Source organism: Typopeltis vanoorti, chromosome 12, assembly GCF_054136105.1.
Source record: "Typopeltis vanoorti isolate ZY-2024b chromosome 12, IOZ_Tvanoo_1.0, whole genome shotgun sequence".
Taxonomy (NCBI): Eukaryota; Metazoa; Arthropoda; class Arachnida; order Uropygi; family Thelyphonidae; genus Typopeltis; species Typopeltis vanoorti.
The window spans coordinates 123,931,511-123,953,299 of record NC_143560.1 but is presented as its reverse complement, the minus strand read 5'-3'; the positions used below and the strand labels follow the sequence as shown (position 1 = coordinate 123,953,299).

The window sequence follows — 21,789 nt, the reverse complement described above, 5'->3', positions numbered from 1 at the left end:
TTTGAATGTCTCAATCATATCTCCCCTCCTCCGCCTATAATGAGGGTGTTAAGGCTATTATGGCTATTAAGGCTATATGTCTATAAGGCTATAAGGCTATTATGTATTAAGGCTATATGTCTCTTTCCCCTAAGACTGGGTACACCAAAGATGATATTTATTATTCTCATTTTTGAAAATATTATCACTGCATTGAAATTTTGTTCTGGTTGATAGCATATTACGTTTCTGATGTAGACAACTTTTAACTTTCAATGGCACAAGTTTTGTAACAAATCACAGTTTAACAAACATTTTCTGGATGGAAGTATTTTTAAATAACTAGTTTCAGTTTAAGCTTCTTTCACTTATCTCCATTTTTAATGGTAATGCAAGAAAGCTAGGCTTAGTGGAAAAGGTGCCAGCACATAATAAAAGCATAAGGCTTAAAATTAATTGCTGATTAAAATTTATTTTAAAAGGAATATTAATGAAAACAATTTGAATATTCTTAAAGGGAAAGATAGTAACCATGTTGAACTTTCAAATTTGGTTACCTAAAGGATTTTTTTATATTTAGTACTGAACTTAATAACAGAGACAACAATAGTATAGAAAATTGCATGAAGTGCAGAGTAAATGAACATAAAAATATGAAATAGCAAGACAGTAATACAATAAAACAGTATGAAAACACAGAAAGCTGAACAGACAAAGAATATACATCTATACTATTCATAACTAAACCAACTAGTAGTAATAATGCTGGCTGCTCACATGTACTGTAGGTCATATAATCAAAGACATGACTTTCTATTTTAGACAATTATCAATGGAAAAAGTAAAGAAAAGAAGACAACAAGGCTATCCAAGAGCATTTATCTATCAACTGAAAGAAGATACAAGAAAGACAATCTACTCAGTGATCAGTAACTTGGCAGATGATGGAAGTGTCTTGAGTGAGGTGGTGAAAGATGCTGCTAACTAGTTCATGGTCTAAGGGATTCAAAAAATTTCAAGAAGCTATTAATAGCTTTCTTTCACATTAATTTAGTATTTATCATGTCTTCAGAGTGATCAGATCTTATGTCCCCAAAGGCATTATTAATTGCATCAATCTACTTAAATTTTGATTGTGCTCAAGTCATTTTTCTTCCTTCCATCTGTTTTGCTAAACTTTTCACTTCATTCAATTAAAGTTATCATACCACTTTAGATTAGCTCTAGTCACATCCTTGAATGTTAATGATGATAAGTAACTTTATTATATCTTTGCTTTGATATGATTATGCAACTGATTAACATTTTTATTTCTCAGCCAACTTTCAGATTCATAAGTTAAAATCATTTTCAGTACCATCATGTATACTGTTAATTTTGTGATATGGGTAATTTATCTCCATTCTATATAAATTTATTCAACCTCCCACCATTCCAACTTTGTTTATTCTGTTATTTATTGCCACTGTTGCGATGTGATATTTGTAATTAATGAGTCATGTTTAGTTATATTCTGGAACAAAAAAATAGCACTGAGGAGACCATTGCATAGGTCAGTGAATGACAAAGTGAATGGCATAGATTTTTTTGAGAATGGTATGCACCATGAGTTAATATGTATGTGTGGAGAAATGTTGCAGATGTTTATTTGGAGAGGGTGAATAAAAGATGAGCAGATGTGGGTATGCATTAAGTGTTACATCCTGATGGACCACGAGGTGTTTGAATCAGAATGAGCAACATGGTGTAGTAAGCATGATGGATGTTGAGTGTGTATCTGTTAAGAAAGCATGCAAACCTGATGGCAAAGAAAAGAGTGCAGCTGATTATAGAAAGCATATGATAATGATGGTGAAAGACAAAGTGCAATTTGCTGTAAGGTGAGTGGAATGATGGACAAAAATGTGTATAACTGACATTATATTGCAGTATGTTTTTCTTATTTTTTAAGATATAGGATAAATAAGTTCCTGCAAGTTGTGAAATTGGCCATTGCAGTTGCATATAAACTAGTATATTCATAATTATATTCACTGGAAAGGACATTCAGGGAGACCACGAACTGTTAACATGAATGAGAATCACAGGCATGTGCTGGAGCAAGTGTTATAGTCCTTGAAATGCAGTCAATGCTGAACAGCAGTAAAACTTGGGATATCGAGTCAGTCACTGCAGAGAATCGTTAAAGAGCTGGGTGCCTTTTTGTACATTATTCAAATGAGTCAGTGTTTAACAGCAACAGATTACTCAGCATGGTGGGAATACTGTGCATGCGTTCTGGCCAATGTCTATGAAGATCAGTCCTTCCTCCATAATGTCTGATTATCAGATGAAGTTGCATTTTTATTTAAGCGGTTATGTAAACAAATGAACTTGCATGTTTCTTGGTTTCTTGAGGCCTTAATTTGTTGCAGAGAAACCTCTTCACAGTGAGAAGATCACCGCATGGTGTGCAGTTTCTGGCAATGACATAATCAGACCCTACTTCATTGAAGAGGGTGGTGTAATCATGACCTTGACTGCTACATCAAAAATATGGTTCCATTCACCCAAGATTTGCCTAGGATGTGTTGTGCAAAAAATTCCATTTCATGCACAGGTATTCCAACAGGACAGAGCAACCTGTCACACATCATGGTTCTAGAACCTATTTATCAGAATACTCTTCCTCAGGAGTCTCATTTTGAGGTTCATAGAATTCCCATACCCTTCACGTTCTCCTGATCTTTTAATGCCCTCATTTGGGGTATGTTGAAGGAATGGGTATTCCACCATGACCTGTCTTCAAACCTTGATGAATTAAGGGATAAAATCACTTAATATGTCTAGCAGATGTTCCAACTCTTGTTCTCCAAGATGACAGAGAACTATTGCACGTGCTATGAAACCTGTCTTGAAAGACAAGGTGCCCATTTTGAGCATGTAGCCTACCATTGTTAATGCTTTATTTGACCAAGATTCTGCAGAGAGTTGTGGATGTATTGAACATATATTTCTTTGTTAATAAACCTGTTTACTTCATAACATATATCATTGTTGTTATTTGGTATCCCCCACCATACTGTAGTTTAGGCACTCCATACAGCTGAATTCACAGATCTTAAAAACATCTTAACTCTAGACACCCAATCATGTTCAGACTGTATGGGGTGCCTGAAGTACCTAAAAGTGGTCATCCTTCTCCATCCAATAGAGGATGGTAGAAGCTCTCTTCCATATCTTCTTTCAAAATCCCTATCAAAACTCCTCAAACCTCATATCAAACATTCAAATTCCGTCTCGAAAAACTCGATGTAATTTTTTTAAAGTATAATTTACTTTATGGATCATATCTGTAAAGAAAATTATTTTAATCCCATTGTCAGAGTGAGAAACATTAAGCTTAATTCTTTATTCATTTTAAGGTAAATACAGCACATATAAATAATTAAACACAAGTTTCATCAATGCTGTATTTCATCTCAGTCACTGAGAGTAATCAGGGAAACAATATTAAAATTGCAAAAAACACACACAAAATTGCACAAAACAATAAATGAAAAAAAATAGACTGAAAGTCTAAAGTCCTATGAGGGATGCCTTCTACGAGTGCTGTTAGTTTGCTTTAGCTGTGTTGGGCAGGAGGCCCAAGAATTAGTTTCCCAATCCATGGGAAGTTTAATACAACCATATTTATTAAGATTAGGTTGGTTTTTTAAAAAAATCTGCTGATGATTCTAAAAAAAAAAGTCACTCTCAGATTTGTATTTTTTTTTTTGATTGAGATGTTATTAAGGAAACTATTATGGTGAAGCACAGTAGTTTTTTTCCATTCGATTCTGTGCAAGGTATCCAAGGCATAGTCAGCAAGCCAAGACTTGCCATACCTATGATGACAGATATAATTTTTATGTTCTTCTAGGTGGATGTTAGTAGATCTCCCAGTTTGACCATGATATAAGTTGCAGGAACAAGGAATTTTGTAGATGAGTGTTGACAGCTTCAGATAAGGTGTTAATGCAGTGTAGAGATTTAGAGTTCTGGCTTTTTTTTTCTGAGGTACCCCCAGATATAAGGAACAGTGGTATCATTACTCTAGTCAGCATGTTGAGAAGGATGTGAGGAGATAAGAAGAACACTTAATTTGTTGATCTTTTTGGCATTGTGGCAATTGATCAGGAAAGGCTGGTGAATAAAGAGTTCAGCTGTAAGTTCAGCCTTGGTAGAACAGAGATTGGAGGCTGTATTAACAAGAATTTTAATAACACCATATTGTTGAGAGAGGCAGTGATGATGTTGAAATTTGTATATGTGGGTGGGTGGGTTTTCTGTAAGCTGAGAAAGAAAGAGCATTGATTAAACACAAGTTTCACCATTGCTATATTTTATCTCAGTCATTGAGATATCATCAAGGAAACAATATTAAAATTGCAAAAACACACACACACAGAATTGCACAAAATGATAAGTGGAAAAAATTAGACTGAAAGTCTAAAGTCATAGGAGTGCATCCTCTATGGGTGCTGTTGACTTGTATGTATGAATGAATGTATGAATACCATGAATGTGGAAAGTCTGGAGATACCAAAAATTAGATGTGGAAGAAAGAGTACCAGAAAGAGAATCAAAGCTGATAAAAGTGGCAGATCTCTAAAATTAATTTGATATTATAGTGACTTAAACAGAATGGGAGATGAAAGGTTCACAAAAAAGATATTTCAACCAGAAATTGTAAAGAAACAACCTGGATAAAGATTAAGGAAGCAAGGTACACTTCTATTAGCTGTGTAGTTAAGAGTGCATAAGAAGACAGAAATTTAAAACTTGACCATGTTAGAAACCTGACAAGTAATAAACTACTTTTAAAGAAATTGCCAATAACAATAATTAAACCTGTTTCTAATCAATAATTAGAAACAGTTTTAAGTTAGATCATTTCAAAGTTGCTGTCAGGCTAGTGAAAACTTTATTAGACACATTAAAAAAAAATAACTATGCAAATTCCTTGTCAGAGTTTGTGCATTTTAAGTTGTGCAACAGCATGGCCTTTTGCTCTTTTTGTGCATTCTCAGTTACTTTTCAAATTGTTCATTTTCACAGTGTATACTTGGTTGACCATAATATACATATTTGTTAGCCATTCTTTTAATAATTTCTGTTATAAAGGTACTTAAATGCAGGTGTGCATTTAAGTACCTTTATTCAATATTTATGAGCAAATAAGTTTATTTATTTTATATTTTTGTAGAAAAACGAAACTACAATGGGTTACCAGAGTTTATGAACAAAGTAGCTCAACGAGAACTTGCTTTATTGAGTAAAGACATTCAGGAGTGCAGTGTAATTTATTTACCTCAAGTAAGTCCTTCTCTTATACATATTTTTATATTACTGAATAACAAAAAAAAAATTGCCTATTTCTTCTTATTTCTTCATTTTTTTAATTTCTTATAATAGTTAGGATACCTTTTGGCTATTCCTCAAACTGAAAAAATGAAAATATATCAGGATTTTAAAATACCAGACCTGGAGTTTATGGTAAGTTCACATTTTCATTTAATTTTTGCCAAATATATATATACTTTTTTACAAATCATAGGTTGTTTCTTTGCAAATGCTGTATATGTCCAGTGAGTTATATTACATCCCACCACCTAGCAACTGATGGTTTTGTTATCTAGTCTATCATAAGACTTTATAGTTAGTTCTGTCTTTAATCATAAATTTAGCTATATGTTTTGCCTTCCAGTGAATTGCTTTGAACTGGTTATATATAGTCTTAGTTCCTTTGATTTTAACATCTAATCATAAACAACATTTAACCTTAAAATCTGTGCGTCTGTGTGAGAGAGAGAGAGAGAGTGAGTGAAAGACAAATTATCTAGACTTGAAATTTATTACATTGATTTTTATTATTATTATTGCATGACACCTCCAGGGAGTCCAAAGACGTATCAAGAGAGGGCGCCTGCTCTACAACTCTCTGTCTCCACCAACTACAACTAACCGACTACACAGCACTATCTACCACCCATCACCACCACTAATATTTTCACAGACAATCACAAGCATCCATGCCTACAGCAAGATTCGAAACCGCAGCCTTTTGGCTGGAGAGTGGATATGCTAACCACTCGGCCAACCAGGCTGGCATTTGTCAGATGAACCATTGGATTCTTTTGATGTGAAGTTCATACACACAGAAATTTATATTGAAGTAAGCACGTACACTGACTGGTACACAATTAATGGTTTTGAATCAGTTTTGTAAGGTTTTTGCATGGAGAGTGGTAGGAGAATGAATGCATTGCCTGAGAGGATGGTTAGCGTGCAGACAAGGAATGAGTTTAAGGAGTGGTATGATAGACTTCGTGTTCACTAGTGTTGACCTCCTGCAATGAGTCTTGTGACTCCAGGGGGTCAGGAAAATAATAATCTCTTAGTACTTCAAATGGCACATCATATTTTTGTGAAAATGTCAAGTTTGATTTCACGGTATGATATGAACACAGATAAGAAAATAACTATTTATGAACTTAAAAGCTAATATTTCACTGGTATTATATCCAGCATCTTCAAAGCACACAACACAAAGTTTGTTACAAATGCAAGACAACCACAATCCAGTGTAACAGTGGGGCTAGTATAAGTAATTGCAGCGTGCAACATAAGACTAAAGTCCTAATATGGTGCCATTTAAGTTCAAAGTTTTGAAATAGTAGTCCAAATGATAGTCTTAGAAAGTTTGAAAAAATAAAATAAAATAAAAAATAAATAAAAGTAATAAATATTAATTTGGTCTTAGGATGACTGTCTCCCAAATCTTTGGTAGATTTATACAGCCATACTTGTTAAGGTTTGGAGTATGTTTTAAGGCTTCTGTTGATTCCAGGAATAACCTCTCTGACTTGTAGAAGCTTTTGTGCATTACTTTTGTTTCTTTCCAATTGATCCTGTGTGCAGGGGTATCCAAAGCATGGTCTGCCAGACCGAATTGCCATAGCGAAAGTGTCGGATATATTTTTTGTGTTCGCTGAGGTGGATGTCCACAGTTCTTCCTGTCTGTCCATAGTAGGCTTGATGGCAAGAACAGGGCACTTCATAGACTCCTTGATGTGATAAAGGAGTGCATTTGTCCTTAGGTGAACGGATGAGAGTTGCTAATTTTACATAAGGTTTAAATACTGTGCGTAGTTGGTGTTTGTTAAGCACCCTAGATATTTTTCAGATGTGCCTTTAATGTATGGGATGGTGATAGTTTTGTTGTAGTCTCCTGTGGTAGATAGATGGGATTTCTGGGTAGCATTTAGTATGTTATCTATCTTATGAGGATTATAACCATTGGTTAAGAAGGTGTGACGTAGGTGAGAAAGTTCAGCAGTGAGAGCAATGTCATTGGAACAGATTGCTCTAGCTCTATGAGTTAGTTTTTTTAAGATACCATATTGTTGAGAAGGGTGATGGTGTGATTGTTTGCATAAGTATCTCCCTGTATGTGTGGGTTTTCTATAAACTGAAAATGATAAGGAACTTTCTGGAAGACGTGTGATCAGTGTGTCCAGGAAGGGCAGGCAGTCATTGGCTTCTAGTTCCATTGTAAAGTGGATTTTAGGGTGCTGGCTATTTAGATGCACTAAAAATGTATTCAATGTGTCTGGACCATGTGGTCAAATAGCAAACACATCATCAACATAGCATAGCCAGAGACTAGGTTTGAGAGTGGCTGTATTGATAGCTAATTTTTCAGATGTTCTATGTAGAAGTTGGCTAAGGGGGGAAAAAAGGGGCGAACCCATAGCTGTCCCATCTAATTGTTTGTATATTTTCCCTTTCCATCTAAAATAACCTGCCTGTACTGTGAATTTAAATTGAAATATATCTAGGGGAAATTGTGAATTTAGTAAGTTAAGTGTTTCAATCAGTGGTACATTAGTGAATAATGAGGTGATATCAAAACTCACCATTAGGTCTGAACTATTTAAGGTGTGGTTTTCTAAAATACTTTTTAGGTGGGTAGAATTTTTAACAAAAGAGGGAGAATTGTTTGTGTAAGTGGTTAGTAATTTGGCTAAATGCTTAGCTAGTTTATATGTAGGACTGTTTATACTACAATAGGATGAAAAAGTGTACCTTGTTTGTGTATTTTAGGAGTACCATATATTCTGGGTGTTTTAACGTGCAAGGGTTTGAGTTTTTTGACAATTTCTTTTGGCCAGGAAGTGACTGTTCATTTTTTTTTTTTTTTTTTTTTTTTTTTTTTTTTTTTTTTTTTTTTTTAACTTGCACACCTTATTCTTTTGTGAGTTGGTGGGATCTCGATATATGATTTGATGTGTAGACCAGTCTTGGAGAATTGCATGCATTTTGCTTTCATATTCTGTTGTATCCATTACTACAGTGCCGTTTCCTTTGTCTGATTTGGTTATTATTATTGCATAGTTCTTTTAGAACTATTATTTCTTTATGTGGGATATTATTTTTGGGAGACTTAGAATTGATAAGGATGGATATATATATATATATATATATATATATTTTTTTTTTTTTATTTATTTATTATTTTTTTTTTAACCTGGATGGCACCATATTAGGACTTTAGTCTTGTGTTGCATGCTGCAATTACTTATACTAGCCACTGTTACACCGGATTGTGGTTGTCTTGCATTTGTAACAAACTTTGTGTTGTGTGCTCTGAAGATGCTGGATATAATACCAGTGAAATATTAGCTTTTAAGTTAATAAATAGTTATTTTCTTATCCATCTGTGTTCATATCATACCGTGAAATCTATCACAACATGTCTGACGAACACATAAGCCTATCCATGCATATGTCAAGTTTGAAGCGAGGTTTATATTTGTTTCTGCATTTTTAATTTCTTTAGCTTCCAAAACATGAGTGCTCTTGTAGCATAGTTACAAAGATATTTTGAATTTTTTATTTTATTTTATTATTATTATTATTATTATTGTACTATTTTCATGCACAAAGCCCATAGGAAATTAGTCCAATGTGTGGACAGTGGTCAAGAGAAAGATAAGCTATATATTAAAGATGCCAAAAAAATATATTCTCGGTTTAAACTTTGCTCAAAACACCTCAAACACCTCAAACTTTGCTTATACTTATCCAAATGTAAGCAAAATTTGAGGTGTAAACTATCTTTATGACTGGGCTGCTTGTATACAGAGGCTAATGACTTCAACTCAAATGTCTTAGTATTCCATAATAACAAGCACACACACACAGATGTGTGCAAAGGATTGTTGGATAAAGGATTAAATCAAGAATATCATTTTTTGGCATCTTTAATTTTGTTTAACCAAGTGGAAAATTTTTTTTTCAACATCTTTCCCTGATCTAGAGTTCATGACTTATTTTTCACGGTATTAACAACACCACAAACACTTTTATCAACAAAGATGTTTTATTAACGCTAATATTTCGCTGATTTTCAACTCAGCATCATCAGAGCACAACACACATGTAAACGTGGCAGTGAGTGAGTGAAACAATATAATTGCAAAAGACAAAAGATCTAAAGTCCTATTTTTGGTGCCCTCTAATGGAAAAAAAAAAAAAAAAAAAACAGTTATCCAGGAGTTTTTCGTAGGATAACCGTCTCCCAAATTTTTGGCAAATTAATGCAACCATATTTGTTAAGGTTGGGAGAATTCTCCAAAGCCATTGCTGACTCAAAAAATAATCTTTAAGATCTATAACGACTCCTAAATAGCAAATTCGTTTTCCTTCATCTAATCCTGTGTGAAGGAGTGTCCAAAGCGTGGTCTGCCAGTCCCGACTTGCCATAGTAATAGTAGCGAATGTATCTTTCATGTTCTTCCAGGCGGATGTTCACTGATCTTCCTGTTTGCCCATAATAGGCCAAGTCACAGTCACATGGAACTTCAAACACTCCTGGGTGTGTTAAAGGGTGAAGTTTATCCTTTGGCGAGCGGATCAGAGTTGCCAGCTTGACATGAGGTTTGAAGGTGGTGTGAAGGCCATATTTCAACAATACTTTGGCTATCTTTTCCGATGTACCTCTGATATAGGGAATAGAAATGGTCATGTTGTATTCTTGTGTATTAGGGGAGGGCAGAGTAATGGGCCTATGTAGTATTTTATCTATTTTGTAGGGATTGTAGCCATTGGCTAAGAACGTATGGCGCAGGTACTGGAGTTCAGTGGTCAGAGCTGTATCGTTAGAACAAATGGCTCTGGCTCTGTGTGTAAGTGTTTTTAACAGGAAGATCAGTGAACATCTGCCTGGAAGAACATGAAAGATACATTTGCTACTATTACTATGGCAAGTCGGGACTGGCAGACCACGCTTTGGACACTCCTTCACACAGGATTAGATGGAGGAAAACGAATTTGCTATTTAGGAGTCGTTATAGATCTTAAAGGTTATTTTTTGAGTCAGCAATGGCTTTGGAGAATTCTCCCAACCTGAACAAATATAGTTGCACTAATTTGCCAAAAATTTGGGAGACGGTTATCCTAAGAAAAACTCCTGGATAACTGTTTTTTTTTTTTTTTTTTTTTTTTCCCCGTTAGAGGGCACCAAAAATAGGATTTTAGATCTTTTGTCTTTTGCAATTATTTTGTTTCACTCACTCACTGTCGCGTTTACATGTGTGTTGTGCTCTGATGATGCTGAGTTGAAAATCAGCGAAATATTAGCGTTAATAAAACATCTTTGTTGATAAAAGTGTTTGTGGTGTTGTTAATACTGTGAAAAATAAGTCATGAATAACCATCAATGCCTAAGCTTATCTGTTAGCCTGATCTAGAGTGTTTTAATAAATAAGGTAATACACCTTTTCACTACTTGTACATGGGTAATCTATGATATCCACATTACTTCAACCTTGGTATCTCTTCTGGATCTGGCTCCCAATGATGATATTTAATGATGTCTGTCTATGGGTTTGCTTGCTTCCTGGGAAGTAGAGAGGCTGTACTCAGGGATGGGTTTTTGCCTGTCACTGAGTGGAGCCACTGTAAATTTCATAGTGATCGCTTATGGTAACTCATTGCAATTTCGAGTGACTTTGTAGATCACTCAGAATTTTTGGAGAGATATCCTCGCACTTTAATGTATCTCAATAATGGTCGAAACCGGTCTGGGCAGTCGCCCTTCCCATAATGCATAGCATTATACACATCTGAAAGGGTGTGTGCTTGGCATTATGAGATACTCAGGCAACTGATATGAATCATTAGTCTCTATAAACAAATACCTCAGTTGTGAAGATACTACACACGAAAACTTTGTTTGCTTATGCTTGGATAAAGGATTGTTAGATCCTAAATGAAGGAATCTTGGAAAGAAATCATTCATTTGGAATCTAGCATATAAAATTTGCTGACAAAGAGAAATACCTGCACATAGCTGTAATTAAAAGTGAAACTTCTTCACTTTAAGTAAAATTTGTATTCTTTATTTCAAGTGCCTTATATTTAAGCTGATGTGATTATATTAAGATTTCATTTTTAAGTATGTCTAAAAAGAGAGATAATCTGATTTAAATTTAAGCCTCACTTAAGCTATGTAAAATTTATTGTGAGTCATCTAAAAAGTTGCTAAGTAATAATTTCTGGAAGGCATAAAGCTACACGTGTACAGCGTAACGCTAGTGGCTATAGTTTACTCAGAAAATTACGTTGCCATGGATTCTGTGAATCCAAGTATAACAGTGTCGTAAAGGCGAAGGAACCCAAAGGGGTGAAAAGATAAGGACTGCGTGCAAAAAGGGGACTGAGAAAAGTGGGCGCTCTATAGAAGAATATAAGGGGTTGAGCCCGTATCGGAAGACTCTCTCTGGTCATAACGTTTTCCTGTTTTGGTGGTTCAGAAGTTAGCGGGGAGTTTCACGTAGGGGGGGGTGAAGTCTGTGATAAGTTGTCAGACAGCGAGTGTTCTTAAAAATGAAGTAGGATTCTATACAAAGCTGAAGGTAAAAATTCCAGTCCTAGCAGAATCAAGCCGCCGCTGAAAAGTCCCATCGAGTTGTTCCTGAAATGCAAAGATTTGAGTCCGGTTTCAGCATAAGGAATTTAGATAGCATAACCCCTACGTTGGCGTCTGGACAGCTAATAGATGAGAAGTATCCAGACATACACGTGGTGCAGAATGACGCGGAAAAAGTTAGGTAAGTGCAATTACTCTATTTTGTGTGAAAGTTCATTAGAAGAGAGAAGATTTTTGTGAATATGAAATTAAGAACTGTATTCTAAAGAACTCTGTGGACAGTCTCAAATTAGAAAGTTAACCTCCTTTGAGGTTAAGAAGAATTGTTTGGAAGAGATCTTTTTGTAATATTTGTATGTGATAGGATTAACTTAATGCGATAAGAATAGTAGAATTTAGTATTTACGAGTAATACTACTGAAAGGAATTTAGCTTAATTTCATATCATTTGCTATCTATATCCCAATGTGCAGTTACTGTGTTTAGCATGCCTTATAAGATTTAATTAGTTTAGAATGTGTTAATCTCTTAGTTTGAGTTTTATTTAGTATTGAGCATAATTGAGTGTATGAATTTTGTATTGTGTTTTAGATATTCCAATGAACACGTCATATTTACCTGAACCCGAGTCATGCCTGATTAAGATTCCAACTTACCACTTATAAAAATAGAACCTAATAGCCTTTAAAGGAATGCGGAGAACCGACCAGGGCTTCTGACCTAATGTCCAATCCTCACCTTCTCGTGGTGCACCCTGTTGGGTATCTACTTTGATACTGAACGAACGAGGATGGGCTGGCAATTTGGGATTTAGCCGACCAAATTGTATTCTTATTGGTTAAACCAAAATAAAAAATGATGGTACAACATGACAAAATTTCATGCCGGCTGGGGCGTCGCCCGGTTAAACAAGGCCCCCGTTGTTTTCGCCAGGGAACCAGGGCGAACAGCGAAAAGTCAGCTACTGGAACAAATCTGAAAACAAACCCCAACTCAACATCACCAGAGTTAAAGATCGGTACTATCAACGTAAGAAGCCTGAATGGCAAAGAAATGGAGCTAGCTGAGGAATTAGATAAGTACCAGATCGACATAATAGGGGTGACTGAAACAAAAAAGACCAAAACTGGTGAGATCTTTCTGAGCAATAAATACAAAATGTTATATTCAGGCAATAACAATCAAGGAAAAGAAGGAGTAGCCATAGTATTCAACACAAAATACGAGGCTAATCTTCTTGAATGGCAGTCAGTCTCAAGTAGAGTAATGTGGGCAAATATCAGAATGGGGAACTGGACAATGAGACTTATTTGTGCCTATGGTCCCACAGAAGGTTCTACTAAGGTAGAAGTGGAGGAATTTTTTGAGGCTTTAGAAAAAGCAACTGACACAATGAAAAAGGAAAAGTTGGTCCTTGTTGGGGATCTAAATAGTAGAGTAGGAAATGATTGTGAGACATACAAAAATATTTTGGGAAAATTTGGAGAAAAGAGCAAAGCTAATAATAATGGCAAATATCTGTTGGATTTCTGCTCAGGACATGGACTGGTTATTACTAACACCATGTTCCAACATAAAAATGTGCACAAATTCACATGGAGAGAAGAGGCTAGGAATAAGAAAAGTCTCATTGACTATGTTATTGTTGATAGTGATGTTTTCTCCCTGGTGCAGGACACCAGAGTGTACAGAGGATTTGAAATTGGAAGTGATCACTATTTAGTCTTGAGCAGGATAAAATTGAATTTCATATTGAAAAGAATAACATGTAAGAGAGTTTTAAAGCGAATAAAAGTTGAGCAGCTCTCAGATGTAAACTGTAGACTAAAATACAGAAATATTATTGAAAAGAAAATGAAAGAGTTTGAGAACAGGAATCAAACCTTGGAGATTCAGTGGCAAACTCTGAAGGAAACATTGATTGATTCTGCCAGAGAGGCATGTGGTGAGGTTGTGTGCAAAGATAAAAAAACCAGAACTCCCTGGTGGACACAGGAAGTTAAAGAGGCAGTGAAGGAAAAGAAGAAAGCATATCAAAAGTTCCTGGCAAATAAGTCAGCTTTTACTCTTACAGAATACAGAGACAAATGTAAGAAAGCTAAACAGTGTGTAAAACTAGCTAAACAAAAGTCATGGGAGGACTTTGGCAAGAATATAGAAAATAAATATCAAGAAGGTGGCAAAATATTCTGGAGGTTGGTGAAGAAGCTTAGGAATGGAGGAAAGAGTGCTGTAAAAGGAATTAGAGATGATAAAGGTGAAATGAAAACAGGAGAAAAAGATATCCTTGAAGTATGGAGTAATTACTTTGAAAAACTGCTAAATGAAACAAGCAGTGATGACAGCACGGTGATAAAAAACACTGACCAGGCATGCAGTCAGGAATACATATCCATACTTGAAGTAGAAAAAGCCATCAAAGGCTTGAAATGTGGAAAGGCAGCAGGAGTAGATGATATTCGACCAGAAATGCTGAAGTATGGTGGTATAAGAGTCTTACAGTGGCTGCACTGCATAGTTCAGAAAGCCTGGACAGAGGGACGAATTCCCGATGATTGGAGTAGAGCTCTCATAGTACCCATATATAAAAAGGGAAATAAAACTGAATGTGAGAATTACAGAGGTATTTCCCTACTGAGTGTTCCGGGCAAGATCTATGCAAGTATACTTGAGAAACGGTTGAGAAGAATTGTGGAAGAAAAGCTTGGTGAAGAACAAGCTGGATTCAGGCCAAATAGAGGCTGTCAGGATCAGATCTTCACTTTACGACAAATAGTCGAGAAAGCATGGGAATATAACAAAGATCTGTATTTAAGTTTTGTCGATTTGGAAAAGGCATATGACAAGGTGCCAAGAGAGAAGCTATTCAATACGCTGCAGTTATATGGTGTCAATGGGGCATTATATCAAGCAATACTTAGTCTTTATTTGAGTTGTGAGTCAGCAGTTAGAATTGAAGGAAGTACAGGAAGATGGTTTAATGTTAAATCTGGTGTGAGACAAGGATGTACATTATCCCCTCTGTTATTCATTATCTATATGGATCACATTATGAAGGAATGTGGTATTAAACCTGACATCAAAATTGGAGATGTTAATGTCAGCTCTTTGCTTTATGCGGATGATGTTATACTTCTAAATAAATCCGCTACAAGTCTGCAAGATTCTCTGACTAAATTGAATAGCTGTTGTAATAGATATGGTATGAAGGTCAGCAATAAAAAGACAAAGACAATGAAAATAGGCAGAATCATTGAAAATATCAACTGTGTTGTGAATGGAGAGCCTGTGGAACAAGTAAAACATTTCAGCTACTTAGGCACAATTTTTACTGAAGATGGTAAACTAAATATAGAAATAGACAACAGAATCAGCAAAGCTGGTATCGTGGGAAGTCAATTGAATAAATTCATATGGAATAAGAAAGAAATTAGTCGGAACACTAAATTAGCTGTATACAAGACTGTGTTCAAACCAATTTTAACTTATGGATCTGAGAGCTGGGTCAGAAGTAAAACACTTGACCAAAGACTAGAGACCGCAGATATGAGAGTCCTGAGAAAGATTAGAGGCGTGAACAGATGGCATCAATGGCAATATCATATTAAAAATGAGGATATTAGGAAAGAACTTGACATTGTCAGCATCCAGGAATGTGTTAGCAGAGCTAATCTCAGATGGTATGGTCACTTAAATAGAATGGGAGAGGAAAGATTAGCAAAACAAGTGTTCTCTGCCAGGTTGGCTGGAAAACGACCCAGAGGAAGACCAAGATATAGGTGGATTGATACGGTACAAAGTGCCTTAGACGATAGAAATATAAGATCTGATAATGTTGGAGTCTTGACAAGTAACAGACTGATTTGGAGGAAAATTGTAGATAGGAAGTTAGTAATGATGTAATTTTTTCATGTAGTACTGTCATATCCTGTACACCCCTTGAGGGTACATGGCAGGAATTTGATGATGATGATGATGATGATGATGATGGATTTAGAGAGTGAATATAATAATAGATTTAGGTCACAACTGCAATAATCTGAATCTATACGACAGTTTAAATAAAATATTGTGTAAAAAAGCTAAGAATCTAGTATTGTCTCCTTGAGTAAAGATCTTTTCTACTATAGGATACTGGCTGGCGCAGCAAAATATAAATTCGCCAGTATCCGAAGAGGAAACAATCCTAGATATAAGAATAAGATTAAAGTAAGAGAAGAAAGAATAAATAATGAAAGGTAAATATGTAACAATAGAGCAGCCTGCAGGATTTTGATTTTATAAAGTTTTAGGTAAGAAAGGATAGATTTACGTAAACAACTAATTAAGCATAAAGCATATAAAACATCAATGTAACAGGGTTAAACCAAGAATATAATTTCTTACCATCTTTAATTATAGCCAAGTCTAACCAAGTGGAAAAACTTTCAACATAAAAGTAATCTATTTATTCTTTTTGAAGAGCTGGAGGTTCTTGTTTATGCAGAATATTTCATGAAGAAGACTGTTTCACAGAACTAAGGTCAGCAGAATGAAAGATGAATGGAGGTAACAGGTTCAGTAAATCTAATGCAGCTGTAAAAGGATGTTGGGGAGCTGTTGCTCATGCTATTGAAGTTTAACAGAAATGAGACTTGATAGATACTGTTTCTGTGGAACACTACACAAAAGGAGGACTTTTAGCTGAAGATGAATTAGCTGGTCTCATACTGTGAGATGGCCTGGTTTTTCCCTTCCAGAAATGTGGATTTTTTTTCATCCCAAGAAAAGCACTCAGTTTACAGACATAATGCATTGTCCTCATCCAATCAGCCAGGAGATACACAATATGGAAACTGTTAGACACTGTGAGACTCTCTCTAGCTAGCTGTGTGTGTGTGTGGGGGGGGGGTCTGGGAGAGAGATCATCAATTAGTCAAACCTCTTCTGGACAGCATCAAGAATTTTGAGAGATTTTGTTGCACCACTCCAATGCTAGAACTGTATTCAAAGGGTGGACTCTGTATAGAGTTAGTAGCAGAACAGATGAATTGTAACGTCATGAATAAAATATGCTTGAACAAAAAAGATTATTTTTATTAGAATGCTATAGAAGTGACATGTATGTCAGCAAAATGCTGTGAGTAAGTGTCAGTCCAAACAGAGAGAGATCTGAACATGACTGTTAAGCTGAGCATCAACAAACTGAAGGGAGAATAACCGTCACATTTTTTTGCAGTAATGAAACAAATTTGAGTTACAGAACATTTAAAGTGACTAGAGATTCAGGGAACAGGACACATTATGATTGGAGATGATCTTAATGCTTGATGTTTGAATACTGCATAGTTTGTCATGCGTATGTGTCGGAGAAATAGCAAGTACCATTATCAGCAAAGATAGTGTTTGAGGTCACCTAGAGAATGTTGTTTAAGTATATGAGGAAGAAGTTGGGTGAAATAACAGAGCCCTGAGGAACACTACATTAATAAGAAAATCTGAAGAAATTAAGCCCTTCACCATAATAAGCAGTGAGAGAAAACCTGAAAACAGAGAAAACTGACAATCTAATTACAAAGGAGTGGAAGACAGACTATAAGAGGGCAGTTTGCTTGTCCTTGATGCCTTGGAAATATTGAGTGCAACAGGTTTCTCTGCACATTATAAAAGCAATACGTCAAATAGTTTGATGGCAAACACTTCTTATGTTCTTTTCTTGAAATTGGCTGTATATGGCTTACTTCCAAGCTACCACGTGGATGGTAGCTGAGTGTAATATGTTGTTGTTATGTGCCATCCAGTCATTTCTGACTCTTGGTGATCTTGTGAACAAAGGCTCTCCATCCCACTCGGTCTCATGTCTTTTCTTTCAGCAGTTTTAAGTTCAAGTTAGTAAATTCCTTTATATTATCCATCCAATTCTTTCACGGTCTTCCTCATCTTTTTGCCCTCATTCATTCTCAACATTACTGCAATTTCCGATGATGCATCTGGATCAGTGGTGTAGCTAGAGTTTTTGCCGCTCGGGGCGGTCCCTGAGTTTGCTGCCCCTCTCAATATACACCAAAAATACTACAAAAAGTCAAAACGACATATAGGGAAATAAATTAAAACACTGTTTATTTTTGAAGTAAAACTTTAATTTCAATATTCTAAAATGTTATTTTTCTTGCTTTTCTGTTAGCAAAATCGTTGATGACATTGGTGAAGTCTGTTGCATAATAATGTAGGTAATTCTTAATCTCTTTTATTTAGAAAACTCCTTTCACAACTACCCCACTTACAGGCATTGTGAGGAAAATTTGCAGTAGTATTACAATATTTGGAAATAAGATCTCGAGACTGTATATTAGAATTAACTGAAAAGTTCAAAAAGGTTCAAAGTGCCGCCCTGGGCGGACCGTCCCCTCTGTCTCTCCCTAGCTATGCCTCTGATCTGAATGCATATATCCAAAATACATTAACTTCTGTTTAGCAATCATTGCCTCCAAGGTGCATTCTGTCTTTATATTCTCTGAAACCTTTTCATTAGTCATTCTTGCAGTCCATGAGATTCTTAATAGTCTCCTCCACATCTATAATTCAAATTAATCAATTTACTTTCTCACATTTTTCTTAATAATCCAGCTTTCATACACCACTACTGAAAATACCATTGTTTTTCTAACTTGCATAGCCTTACTAACATCTGTCTTTCATAATTTTTGTCAGGTTTAACATAGTTTGTTCTCCCATAGCTATCTTTCTTTAATTTCATCTTTGCATTGACCATCATTTCTTATTCTGAATGATAACTTTCCAATGATTTCTGTTATCTCCCTCAATCATAAACTTATCCAAATTACAAGAAGCCTTCACTTTTGTTTTGCTGATGTTTAAATTAAACCTGGCTTGTTTGCTTTCCTTTTTAACCAACAGAATCAATAACTTCAAATTTTCCTTTGTTTCGACTAATTCAGATTGTATCATCTGCATATCTTAAATTATTTATTTTTTTTACCATCAATCTTAATTACTACTGGATCTTTGTCTAAGTTAATCATTTTCATAATATATTCACTATAAATATTAAAAAGATAGGATAACAATACAGGTAACCCTTATATAACGCAGATGTTAGGTTTCATAGAAATTCTGAGATTATGCGAGACTCAGATCACATAGAAAAAGTAAGGTTATGTTCCAAAATCTTTTTTTTTTAAATTATATAAACAACAATGATATATCCAGCAAAAATATATTTTTATTTAATTCAGGTAATTCATGTAAGTTAAGAAAACATATAAACTATAAAACATAAAATAGTTTATACTATATATTTTGTATAAGTTTATATAAAATATATAGTATAAACTTATAAAAATTACAAATTGTACGTAAAGTTCATTGCACGTAATGCATAAATGTTTTAGCCTAAATAAAATAAAGTGGATATTTTAATTGTCATCACTATCTTCAAAAATAACATTTTGTAGATGCTCTTTATTTATGACTGTCCAGATGGCATCATCACTTGAAATCTCTTGGACATCATTTGTATAATTCTCATTGCATACTTTGGCTGGTTTAGTTATCAAGAAAGCAGAAAACTCACCAGAAAATAAAGTGTTCAGCTTGAGATTACCACACTTATCATTTTTAATGCTCTTTCCTGGCAGAAAACGAAGACAATTTTCAACAATAAACACTTCAACAATTGACGTAGATGCGTGCTAAAGGGTATTTCCCCTAATATAAATTTGCTACTTATAACTACATGTAGTTATAATTCGCTACTTATAACTACATGTGCCAAAAGGGCAGACGCAAATTTAATGCAGATAAAATTTGATTTTTTTAAAGTTGTGCAGTGAAAAATATATGAAAAAATAAAGAGTTACTACAATTTGTATACTGCGTTATATCGAAACCACGTTGTATAAATGCCGCATTATACAAGGGTTACCTGTATATATAATCCTGCGACACTCCATTTTCCACTCAACACTTTCTCTAAAGACTGTTTTAACTGAAGATTCTTGGTTGTCATACAGTTATCTAATCAAGAGAATTTTATGCTCAGGTATTCTCATTGTTCATCACATTCCACAGTCTGTTGTGATCCATATAATCAAAATTTTCTTATAATCAATAAAACAGATGAATACTTCCCTTTGAAATCCTCTTGTTTTTTCATTAATCCATCCCATATTTGCTGTTTGGTGTCTATAGTTCATCTGTCTCTCCTAAAACCTGCCTGTTCTTGTGGCATTTCTCTATTCACATATTATTGCTGACTTTTTATTTTTAATCACTTTTAGCATAACTTTACTTCCAAGTGAAATTAAACCAGTGGTTCTCTAATTTTTACAGTCTCTGGGATATGATTTTTTTTTTTTTTTGAATTGGGATAAATACTGATGTTTTTCAATCATCCTTCATTTATTATATATACTCAAGAATCATATATCATATCATATTTCCTAGTAAAATGAGCTTTCACAGAATGAATCAATAACCTGGATGTTAAGTCATATTTAATTGTAAACAAGTTTCCTTAAGCTGCATAATTTGTTTGAAAATGTTTCATTTTATAGAAATTAAATTAGACAAGGAATTATATTTTTGTTTTCATCCTATATCTAAGCATAGCATATGCTTAGATATAGGATGAAAGATATCAGTTTGCATGTGAAGTATCATGAGTACACTGTTTTGTTTTGATTAGAGCAGTTTAGCTATGTGGAAAGACATAAATGTGTTTAGGACTTAAATAATAAACCAAATAATAGACTAAGCTTTTAGGACTAAATTATATGGATAATATAGTAGTTAACCATGCATTATTATTATTATCATCCAGGTCTCCATGGAGTTAGATAGATTTTTTTTTTTTTTTAGGCCTCCATGGAGTCAAAAGACTCATTGTGGGAGTCCGTTTTTAGAAAACACAAAGTTTATCATACCAATACTTGAACTCATTGACCGTTCCTGCTCCAACCACTCTCTCAGGCAATGCATTCCAAGATTCAACCACCCTCCATGCAAAGAAACCACTCCTCACCCTCTTGCACACAGCCTCCTTTCGTAACTTCCAGGGATGGCCTCTTGTCATCGCTCCTTCCCGCCGTTCCACCAAGTGAAAGAACTCTCCAATGTCTATCCTGTAACTGCCTCTCAACAGTATAAAATTCTCGATCATAACACCTCTCCTTCTTCTATCCACTATACTCTGCAGTTCACATTCCCTCAGTCGATCCTCATAACTCATATTGTACAGTCGATCCTCATAACTCATAATTCCCCTTCAAATCCTAGGGATCAAATCTGAGAACAATAGTCTAAGTGTGGTCTGATCAGGGTCTTATACAACAAAATGTTAACTTTTCTATCTCTGCAAGTCAGTGTCCTTCTCAGTATTGCAGCAATCCTCTGAGTTACTCTCACCACCTTTGCAATATGCTCCCTGAATTTCAGTTTTCTATCAATCATCACCCCCAGATCTCCTGTCCCCCTCCCCCCCAGCACAGCTCCTCCAATCGAGTATGCATCCTCCCATCGATGGATCCTAAACCCCAAGACTTACAAAAATTTGCTGCATTGAACCGACACCACCCACCCACCCATCCGTCTACTTTATTCAAATCCTCCTGCAAGGTCGCCACATCTGCACCACCACTGACAACCCTTCCCAGCTTCACATCATCTGCAAACAAGTGAATGTCCCCTTGCAATCCATTGACAATATCATTGACACAAAGTTTGAACAACATAGGCCCCAGCACTGAGCCCTGCGGAAACCCTCCCCGACACTGCCCAACTACACACAACTCTCTGATACCTATCAGTCAGCCAATCCTGAATCCATTTGACCAACCCAACATCTAAACCCATGT

General features: G+C 35.3%; 1 protein-coding gene across 1 annotated transcript in view; it reads left to right on the top strand.

The window, feature by feature from the left end:
• The window catches only part of LOC150101203 (mutS protein homolog 5-like), a 194,114-nt gene that overhangs the window by 35,128 nt on the left and 137,197 nt on the right, over positions 1-21,789 (top strand). Inside the window, exons 4-5 of the mRNA XM_090402188.1 lie at positions 5,207-5,316; positions 5,416-5,496. Coding sequence (XP_090258314.1) covers positions 5,207-5,316; positions 5,416-5,496 — 191 coding nt within the window. The remainder of the gene's footprint in view (positions 1-5,206; positions 5,317-5,415; positions 5,497-21,789) is intronic.